Genomic DNA, 22,754 nt, shown 5'->3' with positions numbered 1-22,754 from the left:
CTGGATGAAGGAGGGATCTGAGTGCACTGTGGAGAATATACAAGCGAAACACCTGGGACTGAATTAGGATCAAGCCAAGCCTTTCAATATTCACTAGACCGTGGACCCATTGGGCACAAACCTCTCCTCCACCCCCTCCCCTCTCCCCCTCCCTTCACCCCCTCCATCACCCCTTATCCTCCCTCCTCCCCCCCCCACACCACCCCCCTCCCTCCCTAGGAGGTAGATTTAAACTTTAAAATGTGAATAACTTTAAAAATATAACACCGATTTCAATGAAACTTCTTTCATTAGCACCAAAGGGACGACGGTGAGTAAGGTGGGCCTAAAATTGTCGCACTATCATGTACCGTTTTGGCTGTAGTTCAGGAACAAACAAGAGTTTTAGTATATAGATTATTATATTACATGTCACTATATCTCTCTAGTCCCCACGTCAGGAGTTGACAGGACTTTGCAGCAGCAACCGTTATACATCAATTCAAGCGAGCAGTAACAAACCTCATACCTCAGGCAAGAGGGATGGATCGTTCTGCAGAAGAATCTGGCGCAATTGCACCACATTCAGATGCCGAAGATTGTTCAAACGCAGGACAGCAGAGTTGTGGGGAGAATGGATATCATGCGAGGAATTGCAGGTCATTCTGAAAAGGAATGCATTGAAAAGGCTGTGAATCTTTTTTCAACGTCGGTAATGCCTTATGTCTATCTTTATTCTTAAGCTGTTCTCCAGGGATAAAAGATTCAATGATTCAATTATACTTTATTGTCACATGCACCCAGGTATCATGAAATTCGTTGTTTTTTGCATATAATACAAAGTACATAAAGAGTCCCGATGGTCCCTTTTTATTATCAGCGCCTCCCCCCCCCCCTCACCCTCGCCCCCACCACCCCCCCCCCAGCCAGGTCCCTCTTTGCTCTCAGCAGTGCGACCGCCTCCCCTCAATTTGTCCTCAGCCCGACCACCTATCCTCCTCATATAGTTCACCTGCAAACTGTCCCTCTCCTCTCTGGTCCCTGGGAAGGCTACTGCCGCAAAAAAGATATTTATTTTCTAAAGGGAACTTCCTTAACTGAGCAGCCACCAGTTTTTCACATGAGGGCATGAACTTGCAAACAACTCAACAATGATATATGTGGTAAATGTCCGCCACCTCCAATATGATCCCACCACTAATCACATCTTCTCATCTCCCTCCCTTTCTGCCTTCCGAGAGACCACTCCCTTCTCAATTCCTTGGTTCACTCATCCCGCTCTTCTTTAGGAATCTGGGAGGAAATCAGAGTAACCTGAGGAAACCCACGCGATCAAAGGGAGAATATGCGAACTCCATACAGACAGCACCCGAGGTCATGATCGAACCCTGGACTCTGCTGCTACATGCTGCACCATTGTGCCTCCCTAACTATTGGAGTTTGACAGTCAATCTATCACAGTTTGACTGCGAGCCTTGGTATAATTTCAACAAAAATATGCTGCAACTCCTTCAAGGCCAATGCATCATTCCTGAGGTATGTTTCCAAAGATGAATGAAATAATTTATGCTGTCTGTGAAGTTACACCCATTTTTTTTCACCCTTCCTTAAGATATTGCCACGACTCAAAGGCCAAAACTATGGTGAGAGGTTAGGCAAGCTGAGACTCTATTCCTTGGAGCGCAGGAGGATGAGGGGTGATCTTATAGAGGTTGCTCTTCCTCCAAACACAATGACTGATACAACTGTCTCCATCAGCATCAGTTGTGAAGAGAGCCCTCCGTTACATCACTCGTGATGGCCTGCAAATTAGAATGCACCTCTTTCATCACTGTTCTGCTTTTCCAATGTCCTAACCAACTAACAATGCATGTTGCAAGGATCTTCAAATCCATGTTTATTTTTATTAATAACTATTTGTGTGAAATATAATCAAGTGTTTTTTGGAAGTCCAATAAATGACTTCTTAAATCAATGCCATTCAGCAATAATCTCAGAAAACTTTAACTGGATTAGTCATGAGTTGGTTGTATGATATTCATATGACACACCCTTAACTCATCCTTGCTGCCTTTCTCTCAATCAATCTCAGTTGATTCTTGCCCAACTGCTTAGTCAAACTCTCTATGATATATTTCATTAACTTCCCTGTAACTGGCATCAAACTGTCAAGACTGTTTCTCTGGTTTCCTTTCCTCTGTTTTTCAAGAGTCACACACCACAGATATAGGTCCTTCAGCTCAACTTGTCCATGCCTACCAAGATGCCCTTTTATTCTAATACTACCTGTCCATGTTTGGCCCATATCTCTCTACATCTTTCTTACCTATGGACTTGTCCAAAAGTTTTTTTTAATGTTGTTATTATAACTGCCTCAGCTACCTGAAACTGCAAGGGTAAAGACCCCAACGGGAGTTATTTACAGGCCCCCGAACAGTAGCCTGGATGTAGGGTACAAATTACATCTGGAGGTTTTGTTCCCAAGTTTGCAGATGAGACAAGTGTAGGGGTAGAGGGGTAAGTAGTGTAGAGAAACCAGGAACTCTGCGGAAGGACTTGGACAGGTTGGGAGAGTGGGCTGAGAAGCGGTAGATGGAATACCGCGTAGCAAAGTGTGGAGTCATGCATTTTGGCAGTAGGAATAAAGGCTATTTTCACAACTATTTTATAAATGGGGAGGGAATTCAGAAATTGGAGGTGCAAAGGTGCAAAGAGTGCTGGTAGTTTTCCCAAAAAGTTAATTTGCAAGTCAAATTGGTAATAAGGAAGGAAAATGCAATGCTAGCATTTATTTTGAGAAGACCAGAATATAAAAACAGGGATGCAATGCTGAGGCTTTATAAGGCACTGCTCAGACCGCATTTAGTGTTGTCGTCGTGGTTATCCCTCGAGGTCGAGGAGGATGGTCTACGTTCCATTGTTTTTATGAACTCTCAGGTGGCTTTGAAGTCTCAGAGTCCAATCCTGGCTTTGAAGGTTCTTCGGCATTCAGGGCAGGTAATTCCAGATGTCATATCAGGCTTTGATTGTTGCTGCCTCTCTTTCCGTTTACTTCTCTTCTCTTCTAATTCTGCGCATCTGCAAGCTTCGAAGGTCGCTGTTCCTTTTTGAATGATGGTTCGCCAGAGTTTCCTGTCCTTGCCATTGGTTTCCCAATTGTCGTTGTCGATTTCACATTTCTTCATGCTGGCTTTTAAGGCGTCTTTGAATCTCTTCTTTTGTCCGCCTCTTTTACGTTTGCCTTCTTTAAGCTGGGAGTAGATGGCTTGCTTTGGTAGACGCTCGTCTTCCATCCGAACAACATGACCGCTCCATCTTAGTTGGTTCTTGATGACCAAGGCTTCGATGCTTGATGTTTTTGCTTCATTCAGCACACTGACGTTGGTTCTTCCGTCTTCCCAGCTGATATTTAAGCTGCTTTGAAGACATCGTTGATGGAACTTTTCAAGTGTTTTCAGATCGCATCGGTATGTTGTCCAGGTTTTTGATGCATACAGGAGCGTTGGAATCACCACTGCTTTGTACACTAGCATTTTGGTGTCTGTTTGGAAGTCACGATTTTGAAAGACTCTTGTTCGAAGACAATCAAAAGCTGTTCCAGCACACTTAAGACGATGTTGGATCTTGTCATCAAGGTCGACATTGGAGGAGAGGTGACTTCCAAGGTACGGAAAGTGATCCACATTTTCCAGGGTTGTTTCACCCAGTTGAATTGACGGTTCTTTCCGATTTGTCTCAGTTGGTGATGATTGGTAGATAACCTGAGTCTCCTTGGAGTTGATGGTAAGTCCAAGTTTCGTGTATGCACTGTTGAAGGCAGTCAGGATCTTTGCAGATGATTTTCAAAGAGAGCTGCAACACAGTTGTCATCTGCGTATTGGAACTCGATGAGGGAGCTCGTAGATGTCTTAGTCTTGGACTTGAGACAGGCAAGATTGAAAAGTCTGCCATCCGTTCTGTAGACGATTTCGATCCCTGGAGATAGGTCGTCCTTGATGATGTAGATGGTTGTTGGAATGAAGATGGTGAACAGTGTTGGGGCAATCACGCATCCCTGTTTCACTCCTGATCTGACTTGGAATGGCTCACCCTGTTGCTGGCCATGACTGTGGCAAGCATGTCATCGTGGAGGAGTCTCAAGATTCAAATGTATTTTTCAGGACATCCGTAGGTGGAAAGGACATCCCATAAAAGTTCCCTTGATACTGAGTCAAAGGCCTTAGTGAGGTCGATGAATGCCATGTACAAAGGTTGAAGTTGCTCATGACATTTTTCTTGTAGTTAACGCATTGTGAAGATCATGTCGGCTGTTCCACGTGATGGTCTAAAACTGGCTTGTATCTCCGGAAGGATCTTCTCGGCTAAAGGCTTGAGTCGGTTGTTCATGATGCAGGCGAGGACCTTGCCTGCTGTTGCTAACAGGGAAATTCCACGATAGTTTCCACAGTCAGATCGTGTATTGACCTTGTTCTTCCTTTAGTTGCCCTTCTCCAGCTCTGCGGGTGTGACTCAGAGCAACGATGTCAAAGCTGAATTTGAGTTCCCGAGCAACAGCGGTTCTTCTCTCTGGTCTTTTTTTTTTTTTTTTTTTTTTTTTTTTTTTTGAAAAGCATATGTACAAATCGAAATAAGAAAAAACACATTTGTTACAAAGTTCTTACATAGCTTCAATTTTTAAATTTTTGAAGAGAGAAAGTAAAAATAAAAATATAAAACTATAAACTATAAACTTGGGGAGAGAGAGAGTAAGAGGGTTAAAAAAAAAGAAAAAAGGATCTCTGGTCTGTCTGAGTTTGGGTTGTCCATCAGAGTTTGTATATTCCAAGTTCCATAGTTTAGTTTCTTGATGGTTTTTGACCGCATGATGGTGAATCCCTCTGAACACGGCTTTCCAGACAGGACGAGGCAAAGCAGACTATTTTTAGGGCACCTTTTCTAGCCCCTTCCCAGTTCAGGGTGAGCAGAGTGGATCATAAATAGGGCTGCTCAGACATGAATACTGCTGCCGAACATCTTTCCTGCTTCTGTCCAAAGTTGAGCGATAGAATCAAGTATTCACTGCTTCCGTGCTGGTTCTTGACTAGGAGCTTCCAGCCATCACGTAGCCTGGTCCCGTCGCCCTTCCCCGATCGCCGAGTCTTGAGTGAAGTTTTGTGCTGCTCACAGAACAAAGCCGTCTGTGCGTGTGCTTGTTTAACGTGTACTTGATGTTGCATTCCAAGAAGCACACGGTCCTTACAAATCAATCAACTAATTCCAATAGCAAGGGAACCAAGACGATTGGAGCCGTTAGATCTGTTGCAGCCTTCATCCGCCTTCACAGCCGTTGTTCAAGATAACTTCGTACGCCTGGTCCACCATTGAGGTCTTGTCGGTTGGATCGTTCTTAGTCTGGACCCTCATCCTCGACCTTACCGCCATGGGTGGCCCTACCAGAAGCTAGTGTTTCCGACGGCATCGCTCTCGGAATCATGGGGGCACGCAAGCCTCTTCACCACGACAAGGTGAACGATCCAAAGAAGAGAGTATTGTAAGCAGTTTTGGGCCCCATATCTAAGGAAGGATGTGCTGGCATTGGAGAGGGTCCAGAGGAGGTTAACAAGAATGATCCCAGGAATGATTGGTTTAACATATGAGCGTTTGACGGCACTGGGCATGTACTCGTTGGAGTTTAGGAAGATGAGGGGGGGACCTCATTGAAACTTAATAGTGAAAGGCCTGAATAGAGTTGATGTGAAGAGAATCTTTCCACTAGTGGGAGAGTGTAGAATCAGAGGTCATAGCATCTGAATAAAAGGATGTATCTTTAGAAAGGAGATGAGGAGGAATTTCTTTAGTCAGAGGGTGGAGAATCTGTGAAATTCATTGCCACAGAAGGCTGTGGAGGCCAAGCCAATTGATATTTTTAAGGCAGAGAGTGACAGATTATTGATTAGTACTAGTATCAAGGGTTATGGGAAGAGGCCAGGAGAATGGGGCTGAAAGGGAAAGATCAACCAGCCATGATTGAATGGCAGAGTAGACTTGATGGGCCGAATGGCCTAATTCTGCTTCAGTAACTGATGAACATAAACCAACACCTCTGGCAGCCCATTTCATATACCCACCACTCTGTGTGTGAAAATATTGCCACTCAGGTTCCTATTATATCTATCTCCTCTCACATTAAACTTATGTCCTCAGGTTCTTGAATTCCCTGCTCTGGTAAAAGTACTCATCCTATCTATTCCCCTCATGATCTCATACACCTTTATAAGATCATCCCTCAGCGTCTTGCTCTCCAAAGAATAAAGTGCTAGACTACTCAACTTTCTCTCTATATCTCAGGCCTGCAAGTCCTGGCAAAATCCTCGTAAAACTTCTCTGCACTCTTTCAAGCTGAATGACATTCCTCTTGTACCAGGATGACCAAAACTGAACACAAGACTGCAAATGCAGCCTCACCAACATCTGGTAAACTATAATATCACATCCCAACATACTCAATACCCTGAAAGCCAATTTACCACGTATTCTTTATCACCCTATCTACTTGCAATGTCATTTTCAGGGAACTGTTACCTGTACTAATTTTCTCTGCTCTACATCACTTCTTGGGGCCCTACCATTCACTGTCCAGGGTCCTGCCCTGGTTTGACTTCCCAAAGTGCAATACCTCACACTTATCTCCATTACACTCCTTTAGCCATTCTTCAGCAGACGTACCCAGTTGATCAAGATCCTCCTATAATGTTTGATAACCATCTTCATTATCTACCATACTTTCATACCACCCACTTTAGTGTCATCTCCAAACTTACTAATCATGTCTTGATGAACAATCTCATCCAAATTGTTGATATAAACCACAAACAGCAATGGATCCAGCAACAATCCCCGGGGCACTCCACTAGTCACAGGTAACCAGTCCGATAAACAACCTTCCACCATCATCCTCTGTTTCCTTCCATGAAGCCAATTCTCTATCCATTCAGCTAGCTCTCCCTGGATCCTATGCGATCTAGCCTTGCAGAGCAGCCTACCATGCAGAACCTTGTGCTTTGCTGATGTCTCTGTAGACAATGTCTACAACTTTGCATTTGTAAACCGTTTTGAATACCTCTTCAAAAATCACAACCAGATTTGTAAGACACGATTCTCCCATGTACAAAATGATGCTGACTATCCCTAATCAATCCCTGTCTATCCAAATGCATATATGGTTCAGCGGTTCTTTATTGTCACAAATGCATAGCACAGTGAAATTATTTTGCACAACCCACAAATGCGCAGTCGGCATATGTTGGCGCCATTTACATAGAAAAATACCAAAATCCAGTCCACAGGCTGGAATTACTGATGCTCACCTGATCTAGGTAAGCCCAGGTAAACCCCAGGCTGCTGCTGCAGGCCCGTGACCCGACGTCCCTCTCCTCGCCTGCTCACCTTTCTGTTCTGGGGGCGCCTCCTGCAGCCGACCTGAAGGTGCTGGAGGCAATCCTCCTGCCTCTCTTACTGACCCATTCCTTGTGTTTGTCATTGCCAGAGGCTTCCTCCTCGACTCTCTGGTCTTCGAGGCTTCTGAGCTTCCCCCTGTAGGCAGAGGGCTGTCGGGCCTTTCTTTGCAGCGGAGAACCAGGCCAGGCACCGCACGTGGTTGCGAGCAGCCTGCCGGGTCTTCATTCTCAGTGGCTGCCAGGCCTTTGTACTCATCTTGTACGGCTCCGTGGCGCCTCGTGGAAGCTTCATTTCTATGCCGCCACAGCTTCCTCATATTCCTTACATATCCCTCAAAATCCTCTCCAGTTACTTGCCTACCACAGGGTCACTGGTCTATAGTTCCCATTAATGGAGAAACACTTACAATGACGTCACAGTGATCTTCCCCAGACAAGGGAAACAAATCTAGAAATTGCAAAGTCCTTGTGCTGTTTTTTTTTACTATGTGTGTGCTAAGATAGTGAAAAGCATTTGTTTGCATGCTAACTAATTAAATCAGACCACACTATTCACAAGTACTATCAAGTAAAACAGATAGTGCAAAATGGAAAACACCAGAGTACAAAATATAGTTTACAGCATTTTAGCGTTAGGTACAGAGAAAAATCCAATGTCTGCAAAAGTAAATAATGCACATAATTTACTGGTATGAATTATTGATATCTTGAGATGGAATCCATCGGGTCCCAGATTTTTTTCTGCATTACCGTTTAAAAAATAACATAATAAATACTGTGTTTAACTCTACTAAGGCTGGGAAATGAACTTGGGACCTAATTAAACCTGTTGACACATCACCGTTTGACAAGTGGCATATCAAGTTTTACAACCACATGCCATTCAAAATTAATTGGCAATGGTGTATTGTTCTTAAGTACTATGATGTAAATGTAGCGGCCAGTCTGCCCACAGGAAATGCCAACAAATAAGCGCATGATCATGTTCTGGCTCTGGTCCAACATCAGTAGTCAGAAGTCCTGGACTTCTCTACATTGATTGTGGATCCTAAAACAACTGAGCTCTGCTGATGGATTCCTTTTAGATTGCCAGAGAGATGTGTGATAAAGTTGGCTACCTAGCCTTGCCTTGCAGAGGTTGATGGGATGCTTGACTAAAGAAAATGTGGCTAAAAAAATGTGTGTACTGCAGAAGTCAAGCCTAGACAGCTAATTTGGTTGCAGAGATACATAACTATTGTGTTTATGGTCAGTCACATGGAAGTTGTTAATGGTCGAAACTGCCTTCATGTCTGGTAACCCCAATGTGCTGATTGCCTCTATTGTGTACCTTGAACACTGGCACTTGTGCAGAAAGTTTAGCTCAGATAGCTAACTTGGAGCAGGTTTATTCCATATATGGTAAAGCCATCTGTTTGTGGATTCTGCATGTCACCTCCATAATAGAAAGAAGCTGTATCCTGCTATTGCTGAAATGGGTGCTCAGATCTGGCAAGTATAGCAAAGTACTTGTTGCCAGCTCTGCCACTTCCTGCCTGGGCGTTAGTGGGTAAGCTTTTTGTGTTTTAAATTGATTAGTGTGGTTGTCTATTTGTTACAAGGTCAAGAACTTTAACATGTGCACGCCTCAGCAATTTAGCCTAGAAAGTCTGCCCATTCAATTTCTATATTCATTTTTGGTAGATGGGGTCTCATTTTAATAGCGCATCTGAAAAACAGTGTTCCCAATCGAGTTGTATATCTGGAAAACTAATGGAATGTCAGCCTGGAATGTCTTCAGATGGAGTGTAGAAAGTGTCCTGACTGGTTACATCGTGGTCTGGTATGTTAATTCCAGTGCACTGGAATGCAAGAGGTGGCAGGGAGAGCTGGACTCAACCTGGTCTCTGCCTCCCACTTCCATCCCTACTCCTGCCCAACCAGACTCCAGCGGAAGTGGCGGCGCCTAACGGCTGCGGCTCGCTAGCAGTCTGTTCGTCTTTTTTCCTTTTTTTTTGTTGTTGTGTGTCGGTGTTGGGATGGTTTTTGTATTTTTTTGGTTGTGTATGTGTGGGGGGTGGTGCTGTGGGTGGGGGGGTGGGTGGGGGAAACTTTTCTCTTTTAGGTCGGCCGCTGGGCTTTACATCGCCCGGTGCGGCTCGGGCCGCGGGACTTTTCATCGCCCAGTGCGGCTCGGCCGCTGGACTTAACAGTGCCCGGTGCAGCTCGGCTGCTGGACTTAACATCGCCCGGTGCGGCTCGGCCGCGGGGCTTAACATCGCCCGGTGCGGCTCGGCCACGGGACTTAGCTGCGCAAGGCTCGGTCGCGGGGCCTTCCATCGGTACCGAATGACAAATAAAGCTCTGTTATACTGTTATATGCTGTCAAACTTCATTGCTCCAGATTACAGCATCTACAGTCCCTCTGGCTCATCTGCTTTTTTATGTGTTTGTTTTTTTTTGTTTGAAAGGTTTTGTTGAACTTAAATTAAAATGTTGTCCAGGATGTACTCCAACCACTGCGGTGCCCAGCTGATGCACGAGGGTTCCGAGGGCTAGCAAGAAGTGTGTGCTCTCTCTCCAGCTGCATCCAGGCCATAGATGCTTATACACAGCATACTGTCCTGTTACATCAAATCACAATAGAAAATAGACAATAGGTGCAGGAGTAGGCCATTCGGCCCTTCGAGCCAGCACCACCATTCAATGTGATCATGGCTGATCATTCTCAATCAGTACCCCATTCCTGCCTTCTCTCCATACCCCCTGACTCCACTATCCTTAAGAGCTCTATCTAGCTCTCTCTTGAATGCATTCAGAGAATTGGCCTCCACTGCCTTCTGAGGCAGAGAATTTAACAGATTTACAACTCTCTGACTCAAAAGGTTTTTCCTCATCTCCGTTCTAAATGGCCTACCCCTTATTCTTAAACTGTGGCCCCTGGTTCTGGACTCCCCCAACATTGGGAACATGTTTCCTGCCTCTAACGTGTCCAACCCCTTAATAATCTTATATGTTTCGATAAGATCCCCCCTCATCCTTCTAAATTCCAGTGTATACAAGCCTAGTTGATCCAGTCTTTCAACATACGACAGTCCCGCCATTCCGGGAATTAACCTAGTAAACCTATGCTGCACGCCCTCAATAGCAAGAATATCCTTCCTCAAATTTGGAGACCAAAACTGCACACAGTACCCCAGGTGTGGTCTCACTAGGGCCCTGTACAACTGCAGAAGGACCTCTTTGCTCCTATACTCAACTCCTCTTGTTATGAAGGCCAACATTCCTTCAAGGTAGTGCTTGCCTTTTATTTCCACTAACTTCAACCACTTTTCACCAACTGACACTCTTCTTCTCCCCATCCCCTCCCCTTTCAAAGGTTTCAAAGGTCTTTTATTGTCACATGTACCAATTAAGATAGTGATATGTGAATTACCATACAGCCATACTAAAAAAAGCAACAAGACACACAACGACATAAAAGCTATCATAAACATCCACCACAGCAGATTCCCCACATTTCTCACTGTGATGGAAGGCAATAAAGTCCAAACTTCTTCCTCTTTATTCTCCCGCGGTCGGGGCAGTCGAACCATCTGCAGTTGGGGTGATCAAACCCCCCTGCGGCTTGGAGCTCCCGAAGTCGGTCTCTAACCAGTGACCGCGAGCTCCACCATTTTAAAGGGACCATTCCCTTCATCATTCCCAGACCTCATCTTGGGCCAACTGTAGCCTTCCACACTCAACATCAAATCCCACATCTTCAGGTAACTGACTTTATCTGGGTGATAACCGGCCATTTCTGCAGTACATCATCCATCGTTGATACATTTAGTTTTTTCCCTCCATTGATAGAACCTGACCCACTGGACATGTCCCACATGTTATGCTCATTTGTTCAAATGCTAACTGCTCCCATTAACCCACCAACTGGATGACTTTGTTTACAACTCACCCCATGGCAACTCCAACCACTATCGTCAGTTAGAGTGTTCTCTTTGTCCCATCCGCCCTTATCCTTTCCCCCTCTCTCTGTGCCAGTTTATTTTCTCTCTTTACAAGTTCTAATGCAGGTTTTGTTTGAATCTGAAACAATGACGCTGTTCCTCTTTCCACAGATGCTACCCTAATTTGTTGGGTGGATCCAGCACTTTCTATTTTCATTTGGAAATGTCCAGTATCTGCAATTTTCGGATTTTTGTTGGGTTTGCTTTCCATTGTTCCAAGGAGGATGACTCACCTTCCCTGCTCTGCATGTACGATATTGGCAACAAAGGTTATAAAGATCAAAACACTATTGTTTAACTTTATGTCGGGGAGGTGTTGTAATCTTGGCCAGCTCTTGAAGAAGGGTCTCGACCCGAAATGTCACCTATCTATGTTCTCCGGAGATGCCACCTGACTTGCTGTTACTCCAGCACTTTTTGTCATTTTCTGCTCCTTACCCTGCTGCCCGACAAGAGCAACACTTTGCCTCCCATTGCTGTTCCCAGGTTCACACCCCTCCCGCTGCGTTGCTTCTCAGTAAACTCTTCAGCTCCGCGGCAGTGTGATCTCCGCTTTCTCCCCATCTGTCACCAGCCCTGTTCTCAGTAATCCCCGTCCTCAAACCCTCCTTTAACATACCTCCCCTCCGACCAGCTTTTTGATCACCTGTTCTGCTTTCACTTTACACGGCCCCGTTAATCCTGCCTCCATCACATACACACCGACTTTTTTTTGTTTACCTTCCCTTGGCGTACTTGCAATTGTCGAAGAGGAAGAACTTGCAGAGGTGGAGTTGGTCGCAGGCATCGCTGCTGCAGTCCTTCTTCAGGTAATCCTTGCACAGCCTGGCCGGAGTGGTTGCGATCAGCAGTGTGCCGTCGCTGAGTTGTCGGCCCTCATCATCGGGCGGCACTTTGGTGAACAACTGCCCGTCAGCCAACACCTTCCTTAGTTCCCCATCCGCCACCTTGAAATAGACGGAGATCTCCCTGCGCAAACTGCTGTAGTCCAGCGAGCCGCGGCTGGAGCACAGGGCCTGAGTGCAGTAATCCCGAACGCGGTCTGAATACATTGTCTTTGCCTTCTCCATCCCTGATCGGACTACTCTCCTCTCCACCTACCCCCCCTTCTCCCTCTTTCCTCCTTCCTTAGTCGAGCCAAAACAAAATAACTAGAAACGAAACCGAAACTGCGATCCTGCTCATCTCGGCCCCGATAGGCTGCTCGCTCACAACCCTTCCCTCTTCCCTCATCTCGCAACAGGTTCATTGACATTTTCCTCTGATGGGGAACATGAGACGCTGCATAGAGAATACATTGAGGGCGAAAACGAGAGTGCGAGAGAAGAGAAACGAAACTGTTGTGGTTTTGCATGAATGCAGGAGACGCTCCAGCGAACAGAAAGTGAGTCGAAGGTCGATCCAGAACGGGAGACAGGCGAGAGGGGAGAGGCAAGGCAAGGCTTGTCATTTGGAAACTGGTCAGAAAGAGTTTCGGCAAATACATTTGAGAAATCTGCATAATTCTGTCAAATTCTTTTTTCTCCCTCTCTAATCGTCCCCACCTCATCGTTTGTGTTCTGTTTGTAACCCATCGAGTTGGTGACCTCAAGAGAGTTTGATTGTCATACGCATCGAGAACGAAACAAACATTTGGAAAAAGGATCCTCGACCTCAAAACGTTGTCAACCCATTCCCTCCATCCGCTGACCATCTCAGATACAGTACAAGTGCATAATAATAGTGCACTGAGTTACCATACAAAGCCGCCAAATTTGGTGCCAGTTGTTCTAGGTTTAGAGTTTTTCAACCGGACCGCGAAGGCTCGTTGTCCTGACAGGGTTGGCGTCAGGACTGATCAACAAGAGCACCCCACACCAATGTAAATGAATTAAAGCACAAAGTATGTGCTATAACTCCAGGATAAGCGCTCAACTAAGAAAACCAAAACATTAACTAATATACCGCTTATGCTAAGGACAATAATAACTCCGTTTGTTAACTAGCTCATTAAAAAACGGATCAGATAGATAGATGCAAGTATCTCATTGAGGTTATCAAGTGGGCATCTCTCTTCACTGGTGTTTTGAGTTAGGCCAACGACAGGACGGGCGGGGCCAGTTTAACAGTTAGTTCTGGCGTCCATACCTGTCCAAACCCCCTCAATACCTGCTCTTACCATCTATACTACTAATTAAAGGACGCTGCAGCCAATTAACTCACTCTAACAAATGTTAAACACCTGCATTCTATCTTCCACAAATCCTAGCCCATCATTAAACTTGTAACACCACAAATATCACCCTTGCATAAAACCGGGATACAATTACACAGATTATAATTACAAAGAAATACAAATACTGCATGTCACACGTTTTCTTTCTGTCCCCAACTGACACTATTTCTTCTCCACCAAGATTACCTATTGCCTTGCCCTGCTGCCTCTGACATCTGCTTTGCGGCCTGACGCAAACTCTGTCCACAAATTCCTAGCTCTCCAAATAGCAACGTGGTCGATCTCGCTTTGACACCTCTAAAACCCACCTCTGCCACACGTACTCTTGCTCTCCACCTCGCTGCTCAACTTCTGCTGCCAACTCTACAAATCTAAGCTTTTTCCTTTCTTAAGCCTCATCCACTAAGTTGTCCACTCAGTTTTATAAAATATACTATCCGCTGATTCACTGACCATAACATTATATCAGGTCTCAAGCTAGTACTAATTATTTCCTGCGGAACTACAAGCTTTCCTCCCAAATCTACCTGCATCTCCCAATCATTAGCTCCATGTAACTGACCTAACTCATAACGAACTATCTACCTTTCTCTCCCTCACGGCCAAAATGAACCTCTACATTCTCAGTCCTGATGCCTACTGACAGGTTCTTTCCCTTCCTCTTAAGATGTTCTGCCCTCCTTAATATTGCTAACCAATTTCTTAACTCTTCTTGCAAAACATTAATTCCCTCTCAACTGTAGCCTTTCTCCACTGCTTTCTCAACTGTCTCTCCTTCACTAATCTCTTGATTTCTCTCTCATGTAGATCTAACCACCTTTAGAGCCTGCACCTTCTTATTCTCAATAACACCAAACCCGTCCACACCATATTGATAATTAATCTCAACCATCTTATAGGTTCACGAGGTTAATTCCTGGGATGGCAGGACTGACATATGATGAAAGAATGGATCGACTGGGCTTATGTTCAGTGGAATTTAGAAGGAGGAGAGGGGATCTTATAGAAACATATAAAATTATTAAGGGATTGGATAGGCTAGATGGGGGAAACATTTCCCCGATGTTGGGGGAGTCCAGAATCAAGGGTCACAGTTTAAGTATAAGGGGTAGGCCATTTAGGATTGAGATGAGGAAAAACTTTGTCATCCAGAGAGTTGTGAATCTGGAATTCTCTGCCACAGAAGGCAGTGGAGGCCAATTCACTGGATGTTTTCAAGAGAGAGTTAGATTTAGCTCTGAGGGCTAAAGGAATCTAGAGAGATGGGGAAAAACCAGGAACGGGTACTGATTTTAGAATGATCATCCATGATCATATTGAATGATGGTGATGGCTCGTAGGGGCGAATGGCCTACTTCTGCACCTATTTTTCTATGTTACTACGTTTCTATAGACACAACATGCTGGAGTAACTCGGCTGAAGTGACGTCACCCATTCCTTCTATCCAGAGATGCTGCCTGATCAAAGTTCATGATACGCATGTTTCAGTAAAGACAAGGGATGACAAGGTAAAAGAACTGGATGACCAAAGAGATTGTAAATTTCATCCAACAGAAAAAGAAAGTGCATGTAGGGCTTAAGAGGAGGAAGACAGAGCCTTTGAGGAATATATGCAGCAAGTAGGGAAAAAAAGTTGTCAATTAGAAGGGCCAAAAGCGGCCATAAAATGGCATTGATGAGTCAGATTAAAGAAAATTCCAAGGCATTTTATACATACATTAAAATCAAGAGGGTAATCAGAAATAAGATTCAAGATTCAAGATAGCTTTATTTGTCATCCAAATTGGACGAAATTCAGTCACCCACAGTCGAACAATAAAAGCATTAAATCTATATCTTCTATATATTATCTATCTATATCTATATAATATCTATCTATCTATATCTATCTTCTATCTATCTATATAATACTAAAACTCTGCGGTCCAACATTCCGTATGTATGTATGTATATGTGTATGTACGGAAGATTACTTACAAACCCTACTCCTCCTAGACGGTACACCAAAGCGCTACGATTTTTGTACCGCCGTATTCACCATTAACCTGGGCAACTATTGTAAGTACTTTCGTTCAAATTGAAGCTACCTTTTTAAAGCTAGAGAGATATTAAAGTTTAAATTTTTCATTTCTAACCCTTTTCTTCAAGGGGCTACATTTGTTTCCAAAAGTTTCCAGAAAAGGATTTAGTTTTCAGCAAGGATTTAGTTTTCAGCTTGTGACGGCTACATTGTTTCGAAAAGCTTCCAAGAAGTCTTTTTTGTTATTGCAAGTCAAGTCAAGTCAAGTCAGTTTTATTTGTATAGCACATTTAAAAACAACCCACGTTGACCAAAGTACTGCACATCTGATTAGGAAAAAACAAACAAACATCTGATTAGGGAAAAAAAAAAAGAATGAAGGCTATAGTGGTCACTTGACATACACAGATCAGGAGGACGGGCCCAACGGGCACACTTGGAGAGTAAGAGTGGGGCTGGGGGAGGAGAGAATGGGGGGTGTGGGGACGGGCCCAACGGGCCCTCTTTTCCGGGCCCAACGGGCACACTTGGAGAGTAAGAGTGGGGCTGGGGGAGTGAGAATGGGGGGTGTGGGGACGGGCCCAACGGGCCCTCTTTTCTAGTATAATACTAAAACTCTGCGGTCCAACATTCCGTATGTATGTATGTATATGTGTATGTACGGAAGATTACTTACAAACCCTACTCCTCCTAGACGGTACACCAAAGCGCTACGATTTTTGTACCGCCGTATTCACCATTAACCTGGGCAACTATTGTAAGTACTTTCGTTCAAATTGAAGCTACCTTTTTAAAGCTAGAGAGATATTAAAGTTTAAATTTTTCATTTCTAACCCTTTTCTTCAAGGGGCTACATTTGTTTCCAAAAGTTTCCAGAAAAGGATTTAGTTTTCAGCAAGGATTTAGTTTTCAGCTTGTGACGGCTACATTGTTTCGAAAAGCTTCCAAGAAGTCTTTTTTGTTATTGCAAGTCAAGTCAAGTCAAGTCAAGCAACCCACGTTGACCAAAGTACTGCACATCTGATTAGGAAAAAAAAAAAAAACATCTTGGAGAGTAAGAGTGGGGCTGGGGGAGGAGAGAATGGGGGGTGTGGGGACGGGCCCAACGGGCCCTCCCCAACGGGCACACTTGGAGAGTAAGAGTGGGGCTGGGGGAGGAGAGAATGGGGGGTGTGGGGACGGGCCCAACGGGCCCTCCCCAACGGGCACACTTGGAGAGTAAGGGTGGGGCTGGGGGAGGAGAGAATGGGGGGTGTGGGGACGGGCCCAACGGGCCCTCTTTTCTAGTATAATACTAAAACTCTGCGGTCCAACATTCCGTATGTATGTATGTATATGTGTATGTACGGAAGATTACTTACAAACCCTACTCCTCCTAGACGGTACACCAAAGCGCTACGATTTTTGTACCGCCGTATTCACCATTAACCTGGGCAACTATTGTAAGTACTTTCGTTCAAATTGAAGCTACCTTTTTAAAGCTAGAGAGATATTAAAGTTTAAATTTTTCATTTCTAACCCTTTTCTTCAAGGGGCTACATTTGTTTCCAAAAGTTTCCAGAAAAGGATTTAGTTTTCAGCAAGGATTTAGTTTTCAGCTTGTGACGGCTACATTGTTTCGAAAAGCTTCCAAGAAGTCTTTTTTGTTATTGCAAGTCAAGTCAAGTCAAGTCAGTTTTATTTGTATAGCACATTTAAAAACAACCCACGTTGACCAAAGTACTGCACATCTGATTAGGAAAAAACAAACAAACATCTGATTAGGGAAAAAAAAAAAGAATGAAGGCTATAGTGGTCACTTGACATACACAGATCAGGAGGACGGGCCCAACGGGCACACTTGGAGAGTAAGAGTGGGGCTGGGGGAGGAGAGAATGGGGGGTGTGGGGACGGGCCCAACGGGCCCTCTTTTCCGGGCCCAACGGGCACACTTGGAGAGTAAGAGTGGGGCTGGGGGAGTGAGAATGGGGGGTGTGGGGACGGGCCCAACGGGCCCTCTTTTCTAGTATAATACTAAAACTCTGCGTTCGTATGTATGTGTGTATGTACGGAAGATTCCGAAGTTTAACTTACAAACCCTACTCCTCCAAGACGGTACACCAAAGCGCTGCGATTTTTGTACTGCCGTATTCACCATTAACCTGGGCAACTATTGTAAGTACTTTCGTTCAAATTGAAGCTACCTTTTTAAAGCTAGAGAGATATTAAAGTTTAAATTTTCATTTCTAACCCTTTTCTTCAAGGGGCTACATTTGTTTCCAAAAGTTTCCAGAAAAGGATTTAGTTTTCAGCTTGTGACGGCTACATTGTTTCGAAAAGCTTCCAAGAAGTCTTTTTTGTTATTGCAAGTCAATTCAAGTCAAGTCAAGTCAGTTTTATTTGTATAGCACATTTAAAAACATCCCACGTTGACCAAAGTGCTGCACATCTGATTAGGAAAAAAAACCAAAACATCTGATTAGGAAAAAAAAAAAAAAAAGAAGGCTATAGTGGTCACTTGACATACACAGATCAGGAGGACGGGCCCAACGGGCACACTTGGAGAGTAAGAGTGGGGCTGGGGGAGGAGAGAATGGGGGGTGTGGGGACGGGCCCAACGGGCCCTCTTTTCTAGTATATAATACTAAAACTCTGCGTTCGTATGTATGTATGTATGTGTGTATGTACGGAAGATTCCGAAGTTTAACTTACAAACCCTACTCCTCCAAGACGGTACACCAAAGCGCTACGATTTTTGTACCGCCGTATTCACCATTAACCTGGGCAACTATTGTAAGTACTTTCGTTCAAATTGAAGCTACCTTTTTAAAGCTAGAGAGATATTAAAGTTTAAATTTTCATTTCTAACCCTTTTCTTGAAGGGGCTACATTTGTTTCCAAAAGTTTCCAGAAAAGGATTTAGTTTTCAGCAAGGATTTAGTTTTCAGCTTGTGACGGCTACATTGTTTCGAAAAGCTTCCAAGAAGTCTTTTTTGTTATTGCAAGTCAAGTCAAGTCAAGTCAAGCCAGTTTTATTTGTATAGCACATTTAAAAACAACCCACGTTGACCAAAGTGCTGCACATCTGATTAGGAAAAAAAAAAAAGACATCTGATTAGGAAAAAAAAAAAAAAAAGAAGGCTATAGTGCTCACTTGACATACACAGATCAGGAGGACGGGCCCAACGGGCACACTTGGAGAGTAAGAGTGGGGCTGGGGGAGGAGAGAATGGGGGGTGTGGGGACGGGCCCAACGGGCCCTCTTTTCTAGTAGGCATTAAAATTACACAACCCCAAAAACACAACAAAAAAAAAACATCCATCAAAGAAACATCCATCACAGTGAGTCTCCTCCAGTCCTCTCCTCACTGTGATGGAAGGCCACAATGTCTTTCCCTTCTCCTGCTGTCCTCTCCCGTGGCCAGGCCGTTGTGGTTGCAGGCCACGCCGGACGGTCCGCAGCGGCCCGAGCCTAAGGCGAGTCGCAGCCGGTCCCGCAGCCTCCGAAGACGGCCGGCTCAGCCGATGATAAGTCCGATCCGGGGCGGGCGAACACGCTGCTGCTGCTGCTGCCGCTGTTGCTGCCGCTGTTGCTGCACGTCGAGGCGATCGTGGCTCCCGACATTGAAGCCCCCGCCCAGCAGAGAAATATCCCGCGGCCTATAAGGCAGCACCATCTATCTATCTATCTTCTATCTATATATATTACTAAAACTCTGTCCATATGTTGGTGCTTCACACAGCCAAAACGGTACACCAAAGCGCCACAATCTTTCCACCACCTTACTCACCATTATCCTGGCCATAATCTCTAATAACTCTCATTCAAATTGAAGGTACAGTTTTAAAGCTACAAACATTTTAAAGCTTAAAAATTCACTTTCTAACCCATTTCCTGAAAGTCCTCAGCATATGACGTCACAATCGGCCACGTTCGACTTCATTTGCTCCTCACTCGCCAAAACAAGATGGCCGCCACACGCCCGCGCTCAGTCGATCCCTCTCTCCTCTCCCCTCTTGCCTCTCGCCCGGCCCCGGGGCAGATTCGCACGTCGGCAGGCAGCGTTGAACGCATGGGCACTGGTAAGTGCCTTTTGCCGTTAACGGCTCCACGGAGGGGCGTGGGCGTGGGGGCCAAGTGGGTGGAGGGGAGGGGGGGTGGGGGGAGGAGAGAGTTCGGGTGAGGGGAGGAGGTCAGGGAGAGTGGGGTTGGGGGAGGGGGTGGAGGAAAGAGAATGGGGTGGGGGGGAAGGGGGACATTGGGGGGAAGGAAAGAGAATGGGGTGGGGGGGAAGGGGGACATTGGGGGGAAGGAGAGAGTGGGGGTGGGGAGAGTGGAGGTGGGGGGAGGGAAGTGTGGGTCATGGGAGGGGGAGGGGGAATAGAAGTGAGGAGGGAGGAATGGGGGTGGAGGCAGGGCTGGGGGTGGAGGCAAGGGAGCGGCAAGTTGGAGTGGGCTAGGGGGGATGGAGTGGGTCAGTGGGGGAGGAGGGGGCATAAGGGGGATTAAGTGCGGGGGGGGGGGGGTTGAGCATGCTACACCAATACAGGAGAGACTTTGGGTCCAGGGCTCACCCTCTCAGTCACATCCTCTCCCCTTCCCTGCCACCCCTCAACGAGGAATGGACCCCAACAGGTCCACTTGGTCTAGTTCAAGGATAAAGATGAGAATTTGTGCTTGAAGTTAGAAGATGTAAGCGAGGTACTAAACAAGTACTGTAGGAGCCATTTTGCATTTATTTTTTATTTTTGCATATTATTATATTACCTTGTATCCTGATATATTTTGGGCAATAAGAGGTTAATGCTCTGCTTACGTATGGGCTGGGCTGGGCGGGGCCAGAGAACGTCCAGCTTCGACGTGTTTCAGCAGTCGAAGCCAAGAAGGGGCTGACAGAGGTTCAGACAAAAAGAACCAGCAGCCAAGATGTAACCGGTTTTAGTTCTTACTGACAGGAAGATTAGTAAGAAATCTCTGCCGAAGATTGATCTGGCAGGTCGTATTAATTACATGGATTACGATAGGATTTGATCTTTTATCAAGCAAATTAGTAACATGACGATGACAAGAGATATGCCAATATGTTATATTGCAACTTCAAATAAAGACGACTAACTATTTCAAACGTCGTGAAGGTCTCTGTTATTGTGATTGCTTGCATCATAAACTTTCATTCCACCTAATCTGTGTAAGTGGCAGCTTGGGAGCTAATTTGATAGACGAGAAGCTGGCCGCTATATTGTAAAATATCTTGGTCATGACATCGTAAAAAAACGATTGGAACTGGAGTCTAAAATGGCAACAGCCAAGACAAAATTCGGTGTACTTGGCTCTCCAAGATCAAGAAGCAGCTCAATAGTATCTGACAGGAGGAGTTCTTATCCAGGACGAGGAGCTGCCCAAAGCCAATTGCCAGTTGGACGGGAACCATCCGCGATTGAACCCTGGCATGGTTGGGAGCCACAGGTTGTTAGACCGAAACAAACCACCTGGAGACCATTTGCTAAAGTTAGTGATACGCAGACCTCCCAACATTTGATTTTACAAATTCAGAATTTTGATGTCCAAAATTCAGGATTTTACATCAAAATTCATAATATGGCACGTAATGCAACTTTTCAGCAAAAAAAAAAAGTATGCACGCCAAATGCGCGTACGCGCTGCGTTACATTTACGTGTGAAAAACGACTTATTTCTGACAGTCTGTAGTTCTTGGACTACATGTACAATGTCAGGCCTATCGTGAGTATATTCTACCATTATTGAAAGGTTATTGAACAGAAATACCTTTTACAACAACGAAAAAATAGTTTTGCTTTGTTTTTTTCTATTTTGCTTTTTCCGTACGCATCCCAATTCTCTTAGTATTGAATAAAAGAACAATGGTCATAAAATTATGACTAAGTTATGAAGAAAGAGTTGCATTTAAAAAACTGCACATACCTAATTTAATTGAAGAAATACTTGCTCCAGTGGTCTTCAACAGCAAATCACAACGGTCCATGTTCCCCCCCACCCCTCTCGAGTACAGCGGCAAGGCCGGGCCAGCGGCGGGGGTCGGGCGAGTACAGCGATGAGGCGAGACCAGCAGCGAGTCCGGGCCTGCGGCGGGGCGGGGCGAGTACAGCGGCGTGGTGTGGGGTGGGGCGAGGCGAGCGGCAAGGCCGGGCCAGCGGCGGGGTGAGGCGAACGGCGAGGCATGTGTTTTGCGGAAAAATGTGAGGCGAATTCGGAGTGACAAATGAAATAAGAAAGCGGAAACTTTACGCCAAATTCGGAAGGGTTGGGAGGTCTGGATATGGCACACTTAACCCAATACCGTTTTCAAGGATGGACGGCAGGGTTTCATGAACTAAGGGGTGAGCAGGGGCTTGCTCGCACTAAATCCCCAGGACGTCATGATGAAGACTGAAGTAATATGTGTGACCTATTACGGAAGCAAAATCAAATCACCGAACTTCTGGCTAAACAAAATCTTTCTTCCACTCTACCATCAAGAGACATTCCTGTGTATGATGGTGATCCCTTGCAATATCAACTTTTTATCAAGGCATTCGAGAGAGAACTTGAAAGGAAGACTGATGATGAAAGTCATCGTTATCATTTTCTGGAACAATATACAAAAGGACCAGCCTGAGAATTAGTTTGCAGCTGTCAACATTTACCTTCCGACCAGGGCTATCAAAAGGCAAGAAAACTGCTTGAAGAGCATTTTGGCCATGAGCAGAAGATTGCCACTGCTTATATATCCAGGGTGTTGGCCCGGCCAACCATCAAGCCAGTTAAGATATAAAACCATTACAAGCGTTCTCATTATTCCTTAAAGGTTGTTGCAATGCGATGCTGCAGCTTAAATACATGGATGAAATGAACTTTCACTCCAATATGATGACCATCCTTCGAAAGCTGCCTTACAAGCTCAGAGAAAGGTGGAGAGATCGAGCATATGAAATCGAAAGAACCAACGACCGTTCGCCTGTGTTTCCCGAATTGGAAGACTTCATAGAGATACAAGTGAAGATATTAGCGAATCCACTTTATGGGAATATTGATGAGGCTAAAACATCAGCAGCTGCTAAAGGCCCTACCTTCGGTAAGTCAAGAGAAAAGCCGAAGATGGCCAGGTGCAGTTTTGCT

General features: G+C 45.1%; 1 protein-coding gene across 1 annotated transcript in view; it reads right to left on the bottom strand.

The window, feature by feature from the left end:
• The window catches only part of LOC144595844 (protein mono-ADP-ribosyltransferase PARP12-like), a 53,782-nt gene extending 41,107 nt beyond the window's left edge, over window positions 1-12,675 (bottom strand). The window contains exons 1-2 of the mRNA XM_078403603.1: window positions 12,122-12,675; window positions 509-644 (exon numbers count right to left, since the gene is read on the bottom strand). Of these exons, the coding sequence (XP_078259729.1) occupies window positions 509-644; window positions 12,122-12,471 (486 nt within the window). The 5' untranslated portion in view covers window positions 12,472-12,675. The remainder of the gene's footprint in view (window positions 1-508; window positions 645-12,121) is intronic.
• Between the last annotated feature and the right edge of the window lie 10,079 nt (window positions 12,676-22,754).

This window comes from Rhinoraja longicauda, chromosome 8 (genome assembly GCF_053455715.1).
Source record: "Rhinoraja longicauda isolate Sanriku21f chromosome 8, sRhiLon1.1, whole genome shotgun sequence".
In the NCBI taxonomy this organism is placed as follows: Eukaryota; Metazoa; Chordata; class Chondrichthyes; order Rajiformes; family Arhynchobatidae; genus Rhinoraja; species Rhinoraja longicauda.
Note: the sequence above shows the minus strand (reverse complement) of the source record. Positions and strands in the feature narration are given on the sequence as shown.